General features: G+C 35.0%; 1 protein-coding gene and 1 long non-coding RNA gene across 2 annotated transcripts in view; one reads left to right on the top strand and one right to left on the bottom strand.

The window, feature by feature from the left end:
* LOC127852331 (syntaxin-binding protein 5-like) overlaps window positions 1-17,870 on the bottom strand; it is a 133,603-nt gene extending 115,733 nt beyond the window's left edge. Inside the window, exons 1-2 of the mRNA XM_052386264.1 lie at window positions 17,431-17,870; window positions 8,484-8,581 (exon numbers count right to left, since the gene is read on the bottom strand). Of these exons, the coding sequence (XP_052242224.1) occupies window positions 8,484-8,581; window positions 17,431-17,565 (233 nt within the window). The 5' untranslated portion in view covers window positions 17,566-17,870. The remainder of the gene's footprint in view (window positions 1-8,483; window positions 8,582-17,430) is intronic.
* On the top strand, window positions 15,486-16,520 carry LOC127852343 (uncharacterized). Its single transcript, XR_008036201.1, has 2 exons — window positions 15,486-15,782; window positions 16,344-16,520. It is a non-coding gene; the product is annotated as an uncharacterized LOC127852343 (long non-coding RNA).
* Window positions 17,871-19,524: the final 1,654 nt, after the last annotated feature.

Below are 19,524 nucleotides of genomic sequence, written 5' to 3'. Positions count from 1 at the left end.
CTTGCATTTAACTATTATACTAAATATTTTGGGGATCTTTTGAGATTACTTTCTCAGATATTGACAAATTGGGAAGGTTGGTTTGTTAATATGATTGGGCAGAAACCTTTTTAAGGGTACCAAGTTCACAATGAGGAAATTGATGTTCTCTAACGATTGGGGCCATAAAACCTGAAACAAATTTATGTTTACATCCTATCTTGGAAGAACAGGGTTCAAATAAATATGACAAATCAAATGAAAATACCACTCATGGTCCAAATAACAATTAAAACTTTGAAAATCTTGACATTAATTTTGTATCACTCAGATTCAACAGTGACAAGTACTTAGATTACACTTATCCTAACTAATGGGTTGAAATAAATGTTGTTTATAAACTGTATAATATGTCAAGTACCATGCTGATGTGGAATTTGTTCATTAAACATATGTCGCTATCCAATTTAATCACACTACAGACACAAATACAGCGTATAGAAAATATTTGTACAGCTTTTGTTGTTAACATTCCAATAATTTACAATATTCTGTAAATGTCCCTACATGTAAATTTAAACTGCTGTCTTTTTCATGTTTTTTGTATTTTCTTAATAAAATGTATGAAACATTTGTTAACTTTGCATTCAGGAAAGGAGATGATAAATACATAAATACACAACTTTTTTGTTTAAAATTGAAACTAGAGATGTGTTTGTCAGAAACACAATGCCCCCTATTGCACCGCTTTGAAGCCATATAATTGACCTTTGACCCTGAAGGATGACATTAACCTTGACCTTTCACCACTCAAAATGTGCAGCTCCATGAGATACACATGCATGCCAAATATCAAATTGCTTCAATAATGCAAAAGTTATTGCAAAACTTTAACCAAGGTTAAAGTTCAAGGTTAAAGTTTTTGGACACACACAATGAATGAATGCATGACAGACAAACAGACAGGCCAAAAACAATATGCCCCCGATCTTTCAATCCGGCGGCATAAAAAACAGAATGAGCCACAGGCCTTTTTTTAATGCAACTTGCAATTTTTCCATTTTGCAATTTATGCAGAGATTCAGACTTGTAACAGCTTCAATAGTTGTTAGGTAGACATGGAAGACAGTACAGGGGCGTACAAATCTGTAACTATTCACTTAAACACAGAAAAGTTCATAGTATAAATCTTCTTTTCCATGAGAGTTCATGATAAGCCGAGAAATGCATCAAAATGAGAAACCAAGAATTACTCCAAATTTCAAAATTGGATATAAATAACTCATTGAACAGGGAATCTACACTTGTTATGGTAAAATATCTTACATACATTTGTAGACTGATTTGTTTCTTTTTGACCAACATAGACAATATAGCTATATTGACCTTATAGCAGGCAATTCTTTTTCTTCTGGAGGTCTGGTGCCAATCTATCTTGAAAACCTACAAGAGGGGGAGGGTTACCAATAGCACACCAGAAATTCTGACCTGCAAACCCCAAGCCAACTTGACCAAAGCCTATTAATGGCATGGTATTTCCACAACAGTGACGGGTTGCTAAAGTTAGATCACCATGTCCTATATCACAGACCAATGGTAGCAACAGCTTAAACAAGATGGGATTCTTCGACAAATAAATGAGTTACCCCACAAACCTTTTTCTGTGATTACCCCAGAGTCTGCTTCTTATCAATATCAGAATCAATACATTAGGAAAATACACCCACGAAACCTTCAACCAGATTGCTTGCAAATAAATCTGGGGCCAGATTCAATAACTAATTTTTACACTTAACAGGAGCAGTTGGGAGGGCAGCGCATTTGCCCTTTCCTGTTCTTGCCAAGAGTGTCTGGCATTTTTTCGGCGTAGCTGTTTAACGTCACTTTTTACCTTAGATGACCTTCATTCATGATAGGTCCCAAATGAATAAATCCGAATTGTGCATTGGCTTATAATACAAAAATCACAGTGAACATTGGACGCGTATCATTTGAACTGAAATATGAATATATTGTAAATTACATGTAAATTACAATAAATTAAAAACTGTCATGATACAAAATATCCTCTAAACATTACATCGAAACGTTTCTCCTTTCTCCGTATAGCATTAATCACATGTCTCTACAATTAAAAGAAGCTAATTATTGTTGACATGCCGTAGCGGTCACACAAAACACTACAAAAACAGGCTAGATTGCACTTTACCGGTACGCAGTTGTTTACCACTATCGACAAAGCGGGGTTTGGGGGCTACCTAGGAAATATATTGGTGTTGGAAATATAACTGTCTTTGATTTATTCTAATTCATGTTTGCGTTTATTAGTGTAAATATGTTTCTTTGTACTTTGTTTTGTTCATTTTTTTATATAAAGTTCTGTCTTTCTGCAAAAAATTCATATCACTATGATGCTTGCAATATTGAGTCTTTTATGTTTACATTCTACTAACATCTTTACACATTATAACACATTATCTTTTATTTCATTCCAACATTATGTTCATAGTATTTCAGTGGTGAATATGTTTTCTTTTCCTATTGAAACTAATGTATTCGTTCAATTATGAAAACCTAGTCATTACAATACTTATTGACAATAAAACATACAATTTCACCTCTTGTTGTTCTTCATTTCTTATTTGTTAATACAGTAAAATATATTATCACTCACTACCTTTATTAAAATACATGGTCGCTTCATAAGAAACTGTAACACAGTGATTTTACCGTAGAATGATAGTACATATTTTGAGGCATTAAAATTGAGGTAAGACTCAACACCACATATTTTATAGTAAGAATTACAATTTAAAGAATATTTTCCATACTCCAAGTCATTTTTCAGAAAACAGGTCTTGACCAAGAGGGAAACAAAATGACTGGCTGACTTCACAATAGATTTGGAAAAGCAAGAGTCCAACAAACGGGTGCTTGGAAATTTCAGGAGTCAAATAAAATCTGTAATATTTTGTTCAGTCAAAATACATATCTACTGAAGCATAGATCTCTTTCGTTTGTGCATAGTAGTTAAATTCTCTGTAAATGATTCACAGTGCACAATCATTGTAGTCAAATACAGTAAAACTGCGATAACTCGAGGTCGAACGGGACTGACCTCGATGCTCGAGTAATCGCAGGTTTCGAGTAATCCATGGTATTTTTTTAATGTTTCGGTTGGTGATGCTCAACTTCTGACCGCAAACGCTTTATTTACAAGGTACTTACATGGGCATGAAAAAAATATGAAATACAACATGATCACTACACGGATTCTGATGTATTACATGTATCTGCTACGCTCTCTTTTATACCATACATTTTATCATAATTATCGATTGTTGGTTTTAATTGAATTATCATTAAAACTGTGTAGCTTTTATCTGCATCTCGAAGGATGACAATTTGCAGTGTTTCTCAAGCTGCGACTAACTTCACACCTAATCAAGTGTCTTTTGTCTGCTTGATTGCGATGTTTTCACAACTCGAATATGTTTAGCATCGACCAGACGAGGAAGTGTCTTCGAATAATTGCCAGTTAATTAGGTGTGAAATGCCTTTCAGGGACCAGCACACATCCTCGAGTTATCGAAAATCGCATGTTTGAGTTATTGCAGGTAATTTTATATAGAAAGTATAGGAAAATGCTTGGGACTTCCTTTAATGCTCGAGTAATCGCCAGTTTTCGAGAAATCGCCAGCTCGAGTTATTGCAATTCTACTGTATATACTTTATGCTTTAACACAATTTATGTTATATAAAATTCATTCTTGATTTAATAAGGCAATTTGGATTTTATAAAATACATTATTGATTGAGCTTTCCGGTAACATGTTTTGAACGTGATGCAAGGCAGATAATTTGTGGGAGTTAAACAAATGCAAAATGCCTGCACCAAAAACAGGTTTCTGCTTCAGTTGATTTATCTGGTGACTGATTATTTGAATTATTGTTAAAACTTATGTATCAAATGTTGTGCACATTACATTCAGTAACTAGAATTGTTGCAATTTGCTTTCGCTTGTTTTACCAGTAACTGTTGCACCATTACAGCAAAGGCCAAAAAAAATTGGGTCTGTTTCGGGTCGCCCGACCGTGTCTCCTGAATCGGCGCCGACCCTCAACATTTTATTGGGGTCGCCAAAAAATAAAATATTTTTTTTGTTCATTTTTGTTCATATAAGATGTAATATCAAGCAAAAAAGCATATATATACATGTACATGTATTTCTTATTAAAAGCTTTAGTAGTCTTCCATTTTAGTAACCCCCATCCCCCCCCACCAAAAAAAATAAAAAAATAAAATCCCTACCTACCGACCCTGTTTTTTTTATCTCCAAGGAGACCAGAAACAGACCTATTTTTTATTTTGGCCAAATCCATAACATCATATTTCTAAGTCACAATATTTATACTTGGTTTAGTTATTTTAAAATTGCATTATATTTGGTATTACCATCCATCTCAATATCAGAAATTTTTAAACAAAAGAATACAATTGATTAGTATCATCTGGGAAAAATACTTACAGTAACAATACAGAGTAATAAAAAAATAACCATTTAAAGACAAAACGCATGGCTTTCACAGACTAAAAGCAATGATACATGTATAGTTGCATTGCATATGATGAGACAATTTTACTACTGCCTTAAATTGACCAAACATTAGCGATTCCACAACTCTGAAACAGTCTGCAAGATCATAAACATACATTAGTTCCACATTGAAAGGTATACAACTCCTCGAGGGCATACTAAAACTCACATATAAAGCACCGTTATGCACACATTGAGAGGTATTTACTGAATATTCACACATGTCTAGCGTAGAAATCTATATATGGAGGGGAAAACTATGGCAATATAAGTACACAATTATTGCAGACCGATGCCAATTATGAGAGAAGAGACCTTTGTCAAAAGAAATCTATACTTATATAAATGGTACATGTACCTATTATACTGAAGGTTAATAATCATATATTGGCTGCTTACAATTATATGTCCCATACTTAAGGACAGTGACATACATGTACATGCAAACTATATACAGTTATGCCTCATACAACTAATTTTTGTTCACAGCCCTCTCTTTGTTTATGAAATGCATGCAGATGATATAATACAAAATATTCCAAAATTATGCTGAGTTGAAACACATGGAAAGAGTGCTCGATCTTGCTCCAAACGGACAAATGCATATTCCCCAAAAATCAAATCTTCCAAATGAGTTCATTCAGTGAGTGTTATGATTACCAAGCACAATTAGCCAAAACAATTTTGTTTTCTGCTGGATATGCATGGAAAATGAAATAACAATGGGCATTATTGATTGGGCACTACACTGAATCTGATCTCCGAAGTAGTTTTGGGGAAAATGTTGGACTGTACGCAGTTAGAAATAGAACTGTCAAATGCAACCCTTTTGCCTCATCTGCCATGCTACTAACTATTGGATTTTCTTTGCATATAAAAATATATATCAATAATTGTTCATCCGGATATATCTGTAGCAAATTCGTGTGTCGGTGACCAGAGACATTGAAATAAAATACAATTTAGGCAGGCCTGATTATTTGAAAAGACTTAAGAAGTCTTGATTTTCAAAAATAGTATGTTAAATTATTGTTTTTACCCTAAAGAAAGCCTAACAGAGGACATTTTCATGTAGAGACAGATATTTTTCATGCAGGATGACTATGATCAGGAGCAAGATCTTGTGTGCTGGCCATGGTATTAGATGAAATTCAAAGCAAGCTCAAAGGCACTGCAAAGCAGTAAACCACAGTGTTTTTTTCAAGTATTGGTAGAAGCCAAAGGTCTTTCAGGGGTTCAACTTTGGAAATACCTCAAGAAGGAAAACAGCCCATACCCTTAACAGAATTCATCAAAACTCTTCCTTTTAAAATACATCTAATTAAATATTTAAACTATTGAAAGAGAAGAAATCGGCTAAAAGACGAAGAAATCACAAGCTTGGTCTAAAAGAATGTGACAGACCCTTTTCAAATTCATGGTCTCGAGTATTACGGGAGTTGCTGCCCTTAATTAAACGAATAGAGATCAAGGCAGATGATGTAAAGCTGTGATTGCCTTAAGAGGTATTTTAACGTTCAGAGGATAAAATGTTCAATATAGTAACAAAATGTTATGGATTTTTCCCTAGATATTTCACAGTTTAAGCAAATTAAATTTGTTTATTTGTAAATGTAAAATTCTTCACTTCTGATAACATAACTGTGATGAACATAATCATTCAATGATTGAAAAAACAATAACATTTTCTATCATATTTGCATGATTGAAAAGCAAACTTATTTCTTTGAAGTTTACATAACAGGGTCTTCCCCAGGCCATTTAAGCCGGGGCGCTTGAATTTCGAAATCAGAGTCCCCGGGGCGCTTGAAATTTTCCGATCAGTGTATTCTTCAGTAAAAGGAAGTGGAGATTGTCCAAAAAAATCAAGTTTTCCCTATCAGTGTATCAATATTTCCTGTTTTAAAAGAGCACTCGGTACCTACTTTCACAAGTAATCGCCATAAACACCACATGGGGTAATGGATAATCCACTGATAAGAGAATAGCATGACGCGCGTATCGATTATTCTAGCCACATTACACGGTCATTTAAATGCTGACAAGGATGTATCTGGTAACTTTCCAGTCGTCAAACTGTGAAGTTCATCGTCCAATCGGTAACGCGAATGCTTATGAGGGCGGGGTTAACTATCGACCATTATTTTTGATTGACGTCGGGCATGAAGTAAGAGTTTATCGCAGCTTGATTAGCAAGAAGTTGTACCATTTGAGCAATATAAAACCGGTAATTAGTACAGTACAGAACATTAAAGACGGTTTCGGGCATCATCATCACACCTTTTTACTGTAAACAAGTGTTACCTATGACTCATAATTAATACGAGAAATTAATTGCAAGTGGTAAACAATTAATTATTATAGCGAGTAAGTTGTGCAAATGACTCCCGGTTACAATTATGTGATAACAATTTATTTAATTCCAGTACATGTATATTTCAACATGTCCATTTATAGAACTGATTCACCTCGTTTTTCTGACATTTATTCGACACGTAATGCGCTTTAACAAATTTTCGTTGTATTAATTACGCACACTTGTAAATGTTTCGTCCGATAATCGATAGTAAGAAGGCTGATGATGGCAACCGGCCGTGATCCTCGTGGACAACGTGAATTTCATGCATTATTCCGTCAAAACATTTATTCGACTCGTAAAGTGTTTAAACAAATTATCGTTGAATTTATAACGCAACGGTTAATATTTGTTGAAATCTCAAATGGGAATAATTAAATTTGTAATCCGAAACCCATTCCCGTAAGTCGATGTTAACGCGTTTTTAATCCGAAACACACTTCCGAATGTAAATGTTACCGCAACGTTAAATATTTTTGCTTCAAATTAGCAGTGCAAATTTATTTTGTGTTGAATCTTTTTCTCAATTAAAAAGAGCGCGAAAATTATGCAGCATGTACAACGTCGCGTCTATTGCATACAAATGGCGTGTATTGAGCGTTTTAACAAGCACACAACAGGTCAGGGGATTGACGCATATTCAGAGGCAATATTTCATCAAATCTATAAATAGTCACTTAAAAAATGGCAAGGTTTGTGTTAAAGAAATAACTGAAAGCTTTTATCGTAAATATTTACTAGAAAGAGATTGATAACAACGGAATAAACAAGATTATCGGGTAATAAATAGAAACTTGAAAAATAGTAAGTATACAGGAATAGAGTCGGGTTGAAACGGATGTATTGGGGAATCGTTCGAGGCGGGATTTTACTATCTGTGCGGAAAAGTTTTAAAACAATTAAACAATATAAAAAAATATATTTTTAAATGACTGGGGGATTTTTTTAAGAGTCATAGCGCACCAAATGACGTCTTTTGACGCTGTTTTTCTTTGAGTTATAACGCACCACAGAACGTGAATTGACACGTTAAATAAATAAAAAATCAACGTACGGAGGGGACACCCCTCCCGAACCCACCCCGATCGGCCCCGGGGCGCCTGAAAAAATTCCTGGGGAAGGCACTGCATAAGTAATGAACAAAATAAATTAGAAGAGAACATGGCCCATCAGCAGGGTATATTTCTGCAATAAGCATGACCTTGATAAGATTGTTGTATTGTCTATTAAACAGTGTTTGCTGCAAGAAACATAATATAGATTTATTTATTGAAGATTCAAATTTTCTGCATTATAATTGTATAATAATCCACTTACAGAATACATGTATGTGATACAAATGGAATCCCCAGACATTTTTATCCAAATTTATCCTGTGTAAATGGCTTTGTAAAATAAACATCATAATTAAGGAAAGGGTGCTGTCTGGCAATCAATCAACATTCAATTTAACCTATCAGTGTTTTGACTGCCACATTTTATTCACATAATCCTCCTTGTCTTGATGACTTGTGATTGCTTCATGAACAGAATAAAGCCACAAAGGATACATTCGCAGTGACCCAGTCTTTGTGCCAATGGCCAGGATATGTTGAACAGGATCGAACGCAATAGCAGTTGGCTGGTATGGGAATCCATGACGCACAGTCTGAAAAACAGAAACATCATTTTAAAATTAATATTTTACAGGAAACATGTAATACATGTATTAGGAAATGGAACAGGTCAAACTGCTAGTCCCAATTATGACTTAGGAATTATCTAGTGTAGCTTATCCACCGAAAAATATATTGACATTCTGTCTTAAACAGTGCTCCCACAGGCTCAAAAAAGGTTTTCACCACTTAAGTTCACCACTTTTCAAAAGTTGTCTCCTTTTTTTGTCAATTGTAAACAATTTAGATTCTTAACAAGGGCTGTTTGTAAAACATGCATGCCCCCCATATGGGCTGTCAGTTGTAGTGGCAGCCATTGTGTGAATACGTTTTTTGTCACTGTGACCTTGACCTTTGACCTAATGTAAGATATCATAATGTGGGATGTGGTAATTTATTAAATGTTTGAAAACAAAATTTGGGGGGGGGGTAGGGGGTGAGAGGGGGGTATAATGTGGGGTGGGGTAATTAATAAGATGTTTAAAAAAAAAAATTGGGGGGGGGGGTTAGGGGGGAGTGAGGGGGGGTATAATGTTGGGTGGGGTAATTTATTAGATGTTAAAAAAAAATTAAAAAATTGGGGGGGGTGGTGGGAGGGTGGGGGGGGGGTAGGGGGGAGTGAGGGGAATATAATGTGGGGTGTGGTAATTTATTAGATGTTTAAAAAAATTAATTGGGGGGGGTGGGGGGTAGGGGGAGTGAGAGGGGGGTATAATGTGGGGTGTGGTAATTAATAAAATGTTTTAAAAAATAATTTTTTTTGGGGGTGGGGTGGGGGGTAGGGGGGGGGGGTGGGGGGTGGGTAGGGGTGAGAGGGGTTCTAATGTGGGGTGTGGTAATTTCTTAGATGTTTTAAAAAAAAATGGGGGGTGGGGGGTAGGGGGTGGGGGTGGAGGGGTATAATGTGGGGGGTTATAATGTGGGGTGTGATTATTTATTAAATGTTTTAAAAAAAAACTTGGGGGGGTGGGGGGGATAGGAGGGGTGGTGGGGGTGAGAGGGGGGTATAATGTGGGGTGGGTAATTTATTAGATGTTAAAAAAAAAAAAATTGAGGGGGGGTAGGGGGTGGTGGGGTTGGGTGAGAGGGGGGTCTAATGTGGGGTGGGTGTATTTATTAGATGTTTTTAAAAAAAAAATTAGGGGGTGGGGGGTGGGTTAGGGGGGAGAGTGAGAGGGGGTATAATGTGGGTGTGGTAATTTATTTAGATGTTCAACGAATGCATAAGGAATGGTTTTAATTGTCGGAACAAAGTCAATATAATGCTCACTAAAGCATTTATTTTCTCTTCGTAGGTAGGTCATTCCATTGATTGCTAAAAGAAGGTGGCAGGGGTGGCGAAATCAAATGTCCGAGTTGCCCGAGTCGTACATTTGCTTGTCTGGGCAACTGATCTTTTTCAATTTAGTTGTCCGTGGACAACCAGTCGGGTCGAGGAATACAAAAAAATACATTGAATTAAAGCCGTAATTAATTTTTACAAAACCGGATGTTTGCACGCGATTACATTGTCAGTGCAATTTGCGGAGAAATGAAGCTAAAATACGGACACTCTCCTGCGTAGTGATCTCCCTTATTCTATAAGAGACCGGGAGCATGCTGCATTTTCAACAGTCTGCCTGACTGTTAGACAGACCACAGACTGTTTTTTTTATTTTACAAGCAGACATTCTATACATGATGGTGACGTCACTTAGTTATTGTCACAAAGATCGTTTGTTGACACATTGACAATCAGATGGAAATAAAAGTATCGAACTAATATGATCAAAACACGGTCTACCTTATTACAGACGACCATTCTATACATAGATGGTGACGTCACTACGTTATTGTCAGTAAGACCGGAGTGAACAAAATGACAGACAACTTTAACGGTAAAGATGGAACGTTTAAAAAAAAATCTTCCTCGACAGAGCAGAATAAGCTTTGCAAGATTTAAAGTTTGAAAAAGTCTAAATATTGTTTATAATATACTGCTATAATGAATGTACCATGGAAATACAACTATAACTAAAACAAGCAAATACTACTCATTTTAATTAATTCCACATTATTTAACAACATTAATCAATAAATGCGTTTATAGTTTATATAAACAATAACGGACAAGTGTAGTTCAGCAACGGACAAGTTAAATTTCTTAAATGGTTGTCCGTGGACAAGTATACTTTTTTGAGATTTCGCCACCCCTGGGTGGTAACTATTGAGTTGAGAGTTGCATTAAATAATCACAGTTGTGTTCTAGTTGCGTCGACATTCAAAACAATGTTTACCAGTAATTATGGACCAAATCAGCAGAGTGACATTCACACATGTTAATCCCTTTTGTCCAAACAACACATAACGCCAAACACTTTATCCAGTTCCGTCCAGATGTTCTCTTTAATCAGTATACAGTACAATAACTGTTTCAATAATTACTATACTAAAATACCGTAACGATAAAGATATTTGAATTGAAATTAATTTGGAGGAAATAAAAAATTATTCGCGATATAATTGTGTTAAAAAATACCAAAGAAACTTTTAACCGAAATCAACAGAATTCAGTGTTCTCTGCACTACAAAGTTTGTATCAAAAAATCAATCCACGCACACTTTCCACGCTTTTCACGCATAAACCTTGAACTTTTACATTGAAGCATATTTTTCGCGCACTTTTGTTGGGAAATATACATGATGACTGTATTTTGGAAGCATTTGTAAACGTGTTAACATTAAAAATCGAAAGCGTGTTTCGGATTACAAACAATTATTCTCATTTGGAAACTAAACCGAACATTTATTCTGGTGTTACATGTGTTATGAATTAAATATTAATTGGTCAAAACGCTTTACCCGTCGTATATTCATTCATTTTGTCGACGTACCTGTGAATAAAAGCATATATGAATTGTTTATACAATTATCTTTATTTTTATAAGCCACAGTATTTAAATAATTTTTAATGACAATGTTTATAATTTTTGGCATGCCCAGTAGCACACTGCTAACGCATTGTTGCGTGGCTGTCGCTGATAAGAACCAAAATTGTCTGCATTTACCGACTAGGCTAAAGTAATACATGCAGCGGTATAGCGAACTCGACGGAACGCCGCGTTTTACCTCGCTTTCAAACTCCACGTAAACACTCGCTAGCAGGAAAACACGTGGAGTGTACTGTACTAGCACAGAAACATTAAAAGCAGATGTTATAAAGGCGTTATATTGTTTTTATAAACTTTAAGCCAGTTTGCATATTTGGATCTCAAGATATTCGCCGAAAGTGTATATAAAAAGCAACTTGACTATGGCATCGTCATTCGTGAATTTATATATCGACACGTTCTTATGGCAGACGAATTGTGTATTTCGTGTTATTACAGTAATTGTGAATTGCATGTAAAACATGCAAAAATAAGAAACATGTAATTATTTCTCGGGGAAAGTCTGGGCTTTTAATTTGAATGATGAATAAAAACTCGTAGTGCTTTGTTTTAAAGTGGAATCTTTTTATGTTATTTACGCTGCATCTTAATAGCTACAGTCGTGGAGAAATGTCAGTATTGTCGTTAAACTGCTCGTCTATTATAATGGTCAAGTGCGGTTACTGCTTGTCGCACTACACATGCGTGAATGTGATGTATAATGGCGGCATTAAAAATCTAGACCAAACTGGAAAACAACCAGAAGTCCCTTTTGACACCTACCGTTACCCGCGGAAAAACCTCGTTGACACCTCCCTTTACCAGCTATCCGTTATGTGGTCAACAGCCCTATGTAAGCTTTCAACGTATAAGTGCACAAACACAAACAAAGAAAAAGACAGTTTTGCAAATTTTATTCAAACATTTTATTTTTTTGTAAAAATCTGTTGCTACCTGTTCACATCTGCCGTTGAGTATCCTTTCAGAGTTTCCTGTTTAATTGCCTGTTAAAGTCTTGAAAATAATCTAGTAAAAAACTGTTGAGTTAAAATTATCACTGTTGTAAGGACCATCCCACAGTTGTCTGATTGCCCCAGGGAGAAAAGGTTGTGGATGATGTTATTAAATAGAAAAAGAAGTCTGTATGTTGGTATGATGTGCTCAGTTGTTTTCTGTTGTTTTAAATTCTTTACATGAAATAAACTAGTGAAAATGTTATGGAAATGATGAGAAGCACAACTAAAAACAGAGGGCCATGATGGCCCTGAATCGTTCACCTGACTAACCAAATACAATCCCAACCCAGATTTCATCAAGATAAACATTCTGACCAAATTTCATAAAGATTAGATAAAAACTGCAACCTCTATTGTCTACACAAGGTTTTTATATTATTTGACCTAGTGACCTAGTTTTTTACCCCAGGTGACCCAAATACAGTCCCAACCCAGATTTCATCAAGATAAACATTCTGATCAAATTTTATAAAGATTGGATGAAAACTGTGCACTCTATTGTATACAGGTTTTTCTTTTATTTGACCTAGTTTTTGACCTAGTGACCTAGTTTTTGACCCCGGATGACCCAAATACAATCCCAATCCAGATTTCAGCAAGATAAACATTCTGACCAAATTTCATAAAGATTGGATGAAAACTGCGACCTCTATAGACCAGTTGACGAGTGACGTCACGTGCACCTGCAAATATTAGACTCCGCCCACTGGTTGGCAAAAAGAGATGAAATTCATATAAGCGCATATAGAGAAGGTTGAAATAATCATCGTTTTTATTGATAATCATGCAATATATCAAATATAATTTTACTAACTTTGTCTGAATAAAACATAAGCGTGCAAGGAAATGCATTTTTGGAACAATTTTATTGTTGTTATTATTTGTTTTTACTATAAACGAACTCGGGAGTGGAACACAATATACGAGCGCGGTATGCGGTTACCATAAAAATCTCTACTTGGCACATCTTCGCGACCATTTTTTAGATAAAAAATTCTGATATTGAAATTCTTTCAGAATAAATCAAATTTAATGAACGAACACAAATAATGATGTAATAACAGCAAATAGATCGACTTTATGTACGCAACATACAGTAACTGATTTGAACATTTATGCCTGTAAAAACTTGCCTTGTTACACATTAAATAAATTCTCTTGATAAATGTTATTGTTTTTATTTAATTATTCACACCAATTTTGACACTTTTTGTTTCAGCATTTTAAACCCGGTGTTTTATTGCACCTTTGTTCATCAAAGCGATTATCTCATTATGATCGGATACTGTCCAAACAATTACAAAGAACACATGGTGTCACAAATCCAGGGACCTATTTGAGTCCCTGCATAAACCACATGTGGCATACAAGTGTCTGGTCATTAAACATCATTTATGATACCTCCATGTCATCTCTTGGCAAATTGAGCGATCATCTAAGCAAAATTGTAAAGCCAAAATACGAAAAAGTTGCTTTAATAAAATATTTTAACATATTTAAAAAAAAATGAAGATATTTGTCCGAAATGGATTAACAGGAACTAGTGTATGTATATATAAGCCTGTTTAATAATAATAATAGAGTGTTAATAACTATAAATTAAAAATATTGTGCAATTTCACTGCTACACAATTAACGTATTTAACGAGTACCGGCAAATGTAAACTAGGCTATTACGTGTTAAGATTGTACGTTTCTGTAGTGTACGAAATGACATCATGAAAACAAGCAAACAACAAAAGGGTAAAAAATACTTGCGTAAAATAAATTAACATATAGATTTATTTATCATAAAATGCTAAATTGTTATCACTCCTTATCACCAGTAAAGAGAGTGCACACAGACAGTTCAATTTGCTTAATATGCAGTGTTTGTTATTCCCATGTATGCTAAACTTTATGATATTGTCATTCGATGGAAACAAAACGGTAATTCATTCAATGGAAAATAAAATTACTACAATGTTTATAAATTGTAATGTATTCCGTTTTTAGGGCTTCGTTTTATAATTGATTAAATGCCCCTCTTACACTTTCACTAGCTTATGAACAATAATAATCTACACCACTTATAATTATAATCAAATTAATGTATGTGTTATTATCTTTGAAATATAATTTACCAAAATCTTATTATTACAAAGAACAGGAAAGAATATTTATTGTTTTGTTTTGTTGGATTGCCAGTTTTTAGTCTTCCGACCACGTTTACTCTGATTTTAATAACTAATTTGTATTTTTATACGGAGGAAATTATATTTATGAAAATACATTTATTGGTACTAAATATTATATTTTTGCACTATTATTTAAGAGTTTAAATGTTTATTTCGGATTTTTTAAACGTTTTATTGACTAAACAAAAGACATGTATACATGTTTTACGTTATTGTAACCAGTGTTTTTTGCCAACCAGCCAGTGCGCATGCGCAGAAAATCCCGAATGTAAACAATAACATTCAACTGGTCTATTGTCTACACAAGGTTTTTCTATTATTTGACCTTTTATGTGACCTAGTTTTTGACCTAGTGACCTAGTTTTTGACACCAGATGACCTAAATACAATCCCAACCCAGATTTCATCAAGATAAACATTCTGACCAAATTTCATAAAGATTGGATGAAAACTGTGACCTCTACTGCCTACACAAACAAATTGTTGACGGACACACGCACGCACACACACACATACGGATGCCGGACATCAACATCACATAAGCTCACCATGTCACTTCGTAACAGGTGAGCTAAAAAACTTATGTACAAGAAAATGTATGTCATTTAGTACGTTGTGTGTGTGTGTGCGAGAACTGTAAGCCAAATATAGAGAACCAGGGTTCCCGCTGTCGATCGCCATTGGCGCCAATTGCGACAAAATAAAAAATCTGGCGACAAAATTTTGTAAATGGCGATTTTAAAAAAATCGGCATTTTTCTGCGTTCATATTTTCTTAAAAGACAAAAGACGCTGTGTTTACCAGCCACTTTACGGCAGTCGTAATACTATAGATTTCCATGGTGTAAGCGATACAGCTGTAATCAATGGAGTGTGGTGCTGACTGCCGACTACCGCAAAGTGGCATGTTATGGTGATAATTGCGATTATCTGGGGTGTTGTTGCAAGTTATCTTAATTGGTCGGCAGTTTTATTGCTTCAGAGATAAGGCAATATTGAAATATACCGACTTTGCACTTAAATGTGAAGTGTTTGTCACAGTGTTCGAAGCAGATTCAAGACCGTTAAATTGACAACAATGACAATCAAAAAGGTAAGTATCGATTGTTTTTAGAAAAATCGGTGTAATTATAGAAAATAGTAAAACATTTTACATCTATTGGTTCTATTTAAACGGTGACATATTGCTGTTTCACTCGTCAAAATGGCAAGTTAAGAGTGTAAAACGACTTTTAAAAAGTGAACATTAGATGCTGCTTATTTTGAGACTCATTCAAAATGCAAACGTTCCCACCGCTATTATTCACCAGCTAACAAACAAAAACCAAACAAAGACAGTTGTTTATCAGAATTTCATTTCCTTCAATATGATTTCCAACACACAATCTATGCTGTGTGAACTCTTTATATCCTCAACACTTATCAATTCATTTACTACCGGATGTACCTTAAAAAAAAAGGTAAACATAGTTTAGCACATGGAAATCAATTTGACATTTGATATACACAAATGCTTATTTTATTTGACTGTTGTGTTAAGGGCTCTATGTAGTAGATCATATGCTAGCACACATTTATATTATTTAAATACTTCACATTCATTGATTATTATTAGTATTATATTAATATTATATTTCCCTTTTTGTATTTTCAGAATACCATAAAGCTTCTGAAGCACCAAAACTGTGGCAACATATTCAGGCTGCTAAGAAGGTGTCAATCAACAAGAGTTACAACTGATTGAATGTGCCTTTATTTAATTAACAATGTTAAATGTGTTGTTATTATTAATACTACTGTTATTAAATCAATTCCTTTAACATACTGTAAATGCTCAGTTTTTGTTTGTATTATAATAACATGATCTTCATTGCCCAAATGTAGCCCCAGTGTGGCGACAACTTTTTAAATTTGGCGAAAGTAAGTGGCGACAACTTTTGAAAGCCCAGAGGGAACCCTGGAGAACTGATTGCACGCGTGTGCTACAACACTGTATTGAATGTTTTGTTGAGACGTGTGTATTCCTTCTTGTTATCACTTTAAAGTTATTCAAAAAGTTTGAATAAAAATAACTTTGTAGTTTGTTTTATTTCAACGCGTCTCAAGCATTGTAACGCCTCATTTCAACGACGACGAAACTGAAGCAAACGAAAAAAGAAACAGTAATAAAGAGAATATAATACTGTATTAAACAATATTCCATTCAGCTTGTGACAAGCTAAAGACAAATCCTTTTAAATCCCTGTATGTTTAAAAACTAGGGCGAAACAACCCAGGAATTAGGGCGAAACGACCCAGGACGAACGGGAATTCGGGCGAAACGACTCAGGGGCGAATGGGAATTAGGGCAAAACGACCTGGAGTCAACTCACAGGAACAGGTAACTGCAAACTGATTATGTTGTCAAAAGTAAAAGAGGATTAGAAACCCCAGAAAAGAAACAGATCTACAAGTATGAACTACACTACTGTAAACAGTACAATATAAAGGGCAGCACAGCACATTCTAACTGAAAACAAATATTTATGGATAGCTGAAGCACTTATTTTGACATTTTTGTCTTATTGATGATAATTCACATGATTATGAAAGGGTCTGCAAAGACTTCCACGTATTAAAAAAACTCCATGTCATTTAAAAAATGTTATTTTTAGAGCAGACCATATTTATTTCAATAATGGCATTTATTGAAATGTATTCATTTTTTTTACGTAGAACTCACAAAACCATACTTTAATTACCTTGCACACTTGCAAATCCTCTGATCGAAGTGTTTCTTCGATTTCTGTTTCCGACTTTGGCGACGTACTACTGACAGACTGCCGCAACCCATCCAGCATCCCGCGAATATTAAACTTTTTCATTTTTCCAGCCATGTATGCGGGCTACCTTACCACAATATGTTTATACGCGATTAAGATCCATCGTGGCGACATAGTAGGAAAATTTCCTAGCACTGTTTTTCTTACATTGCTTGCCCGGATATTCCAAGATTCTGGACATCGGATTGGTTGTGTCTTCTTCTAGAATTAATTGTAATAATTTGACGAAAAATGATAGCTTATTCGAATATTGTGTCATAGATAGCAAATGCAAAATGCGTCTCACGATTCATTAAACTCCAGAAAGATGATATTACACAGTAGCATTCATCCAAACAATCACAAAATTATAATATCCAAATATTATAATTTCGCATAATCAAAAGGCTACATGTCAGTATATTTTAAACATGGGTTACAAACCACTAAATTTATACAACATGGACATGATCCATCAAAGGCTGCTTGGTCAAGAGTGAGGAAGCGAACGAATTCACTATCTTACTGACATGTGAATTGTATATTGGTCATTAACTGATATAGCCACTATGTGTCATTCAGTTTAAAAATACAGAAATGCACGTAATGAATAAGAAAAATGAAAGCAAGTATTTTAAACAAAAGGTTACCTCCCTTTACTTGTAAATAGCTGCACATGTCTGAGCAGGAGATGTGTCAAATGATGAAAAGTCATATTGATACTACTCTTAAAATAGTGAAATTGTCATGAATGGACAATTTTCTATCCCTGCTATTTGCTTGAAATCATCGCCTTTAGGATTATTTTTTTAAACCTGGGTCTGACTATAGTTGTGACTGTTTTGTGATGGGATTCATTAAACAGTTATTATAAAAGTGAGTTGAATGCGGCAAAACTATCTCAAGAGTTCAGATTTGCATGCGCTTTTGTACAGTGATTTGTGTAAAATATTTTGATGTAAAATGACATTTGGCGCATCCTAAAAAAAAATCACGATTTAAAAAGAAAGTATTATATGAATATATCAACAAGCAACAATCTAAACTTGTGTCATTAACACAATTTTCACAATGCCTGGTTCAGATGTTTTTATTCGGCGTAAGCTGCATAAGCCAGCTTTTCACCCTGACTTGACCTTTGTAAGTGTCCAATAAAATTCAAATAAAATTTCCCGCGGCTAGGTACGAATGAATACACTTCATTTATTCCATTGGCTGATTTTGGAACATTGGAAACATATCCGCGTCTTTGTAACACTGTTTTACTGTATGAAACAATTTTATCTCTAATGAAAAGGCTTAATAGATAGAACAGTTTTACACTCAATTCTCGACATCAATACAGTTTGTGCGTACACCTTTTATTTTCAGAGTATTACCAGCGCAAAAGCGTTTATACTTAAAAGGCTATGTTCTCATATTTAGTACTTACTTCCATATTCCTGTCAACATATTAACATGTAAAAGTATAAACAGGCCCGTATCCAGGCCATGGGCCCAGGGGCCCGGGCCCCCCCAGCTCGCTGTAGAATTATTTTTTTTTTTAAATAATGGGCCCACTGCAATATTTTCTCTCGTGAAAGGGCCCACAGTACACTTTCCCTCAATACAAAACAGCAGCTATGTTTTATTGTCCCTGATAAACAAGGGGATTAGCGCTCGCCAATGGAGATAAGCACCTAGGCAATGTTTTCTTATCGCCTTGTACACACATCCACGATCAGTCCCCCATTGTGATCCCGAATGCTTCATCTATAGATGGCTGATGTAACATGTAATTTAATTAGTCAAGGAAAGAATAGCAGCAAATGGAAGCAACTGCTACAGGAGGTCGTAGACTATGGTCTGATAATTGCTGACGCAGGTTTTTTTTCCTTCTTTGAGAAGGCCATATCCCCTAGACGTATTTTTCCACTCTAAAAGTTTGATTTTTTTGGGGGGAAACCTTTAATTGGAAATTGTTAGGTCCCAATTGGGAATAATATATACTTGTTTTACATTGCGAATAGGGCCCTGAATTTGAACGGGAACAGA

Source organism: Dreissena polymorpha, chromosome 12 (genome assembly GCF_020536995.1).
Source record: "Dreissena polymorpha isolate Duluth1 chromosome 12, UMN_Dpol_1.0, whole genome shotgun sequence".
NCBI lineage: Eukaryota > Metazoa > Mollusca > Bivalvia > Myida > Dreissenidae > Dreissena > Dreissena polymorpha.
The sequence above is the reverse complement of the archived record's forward strand: the minus strand, read 5'-3'. Positions and strand labels throughout refer to the sequence as shown.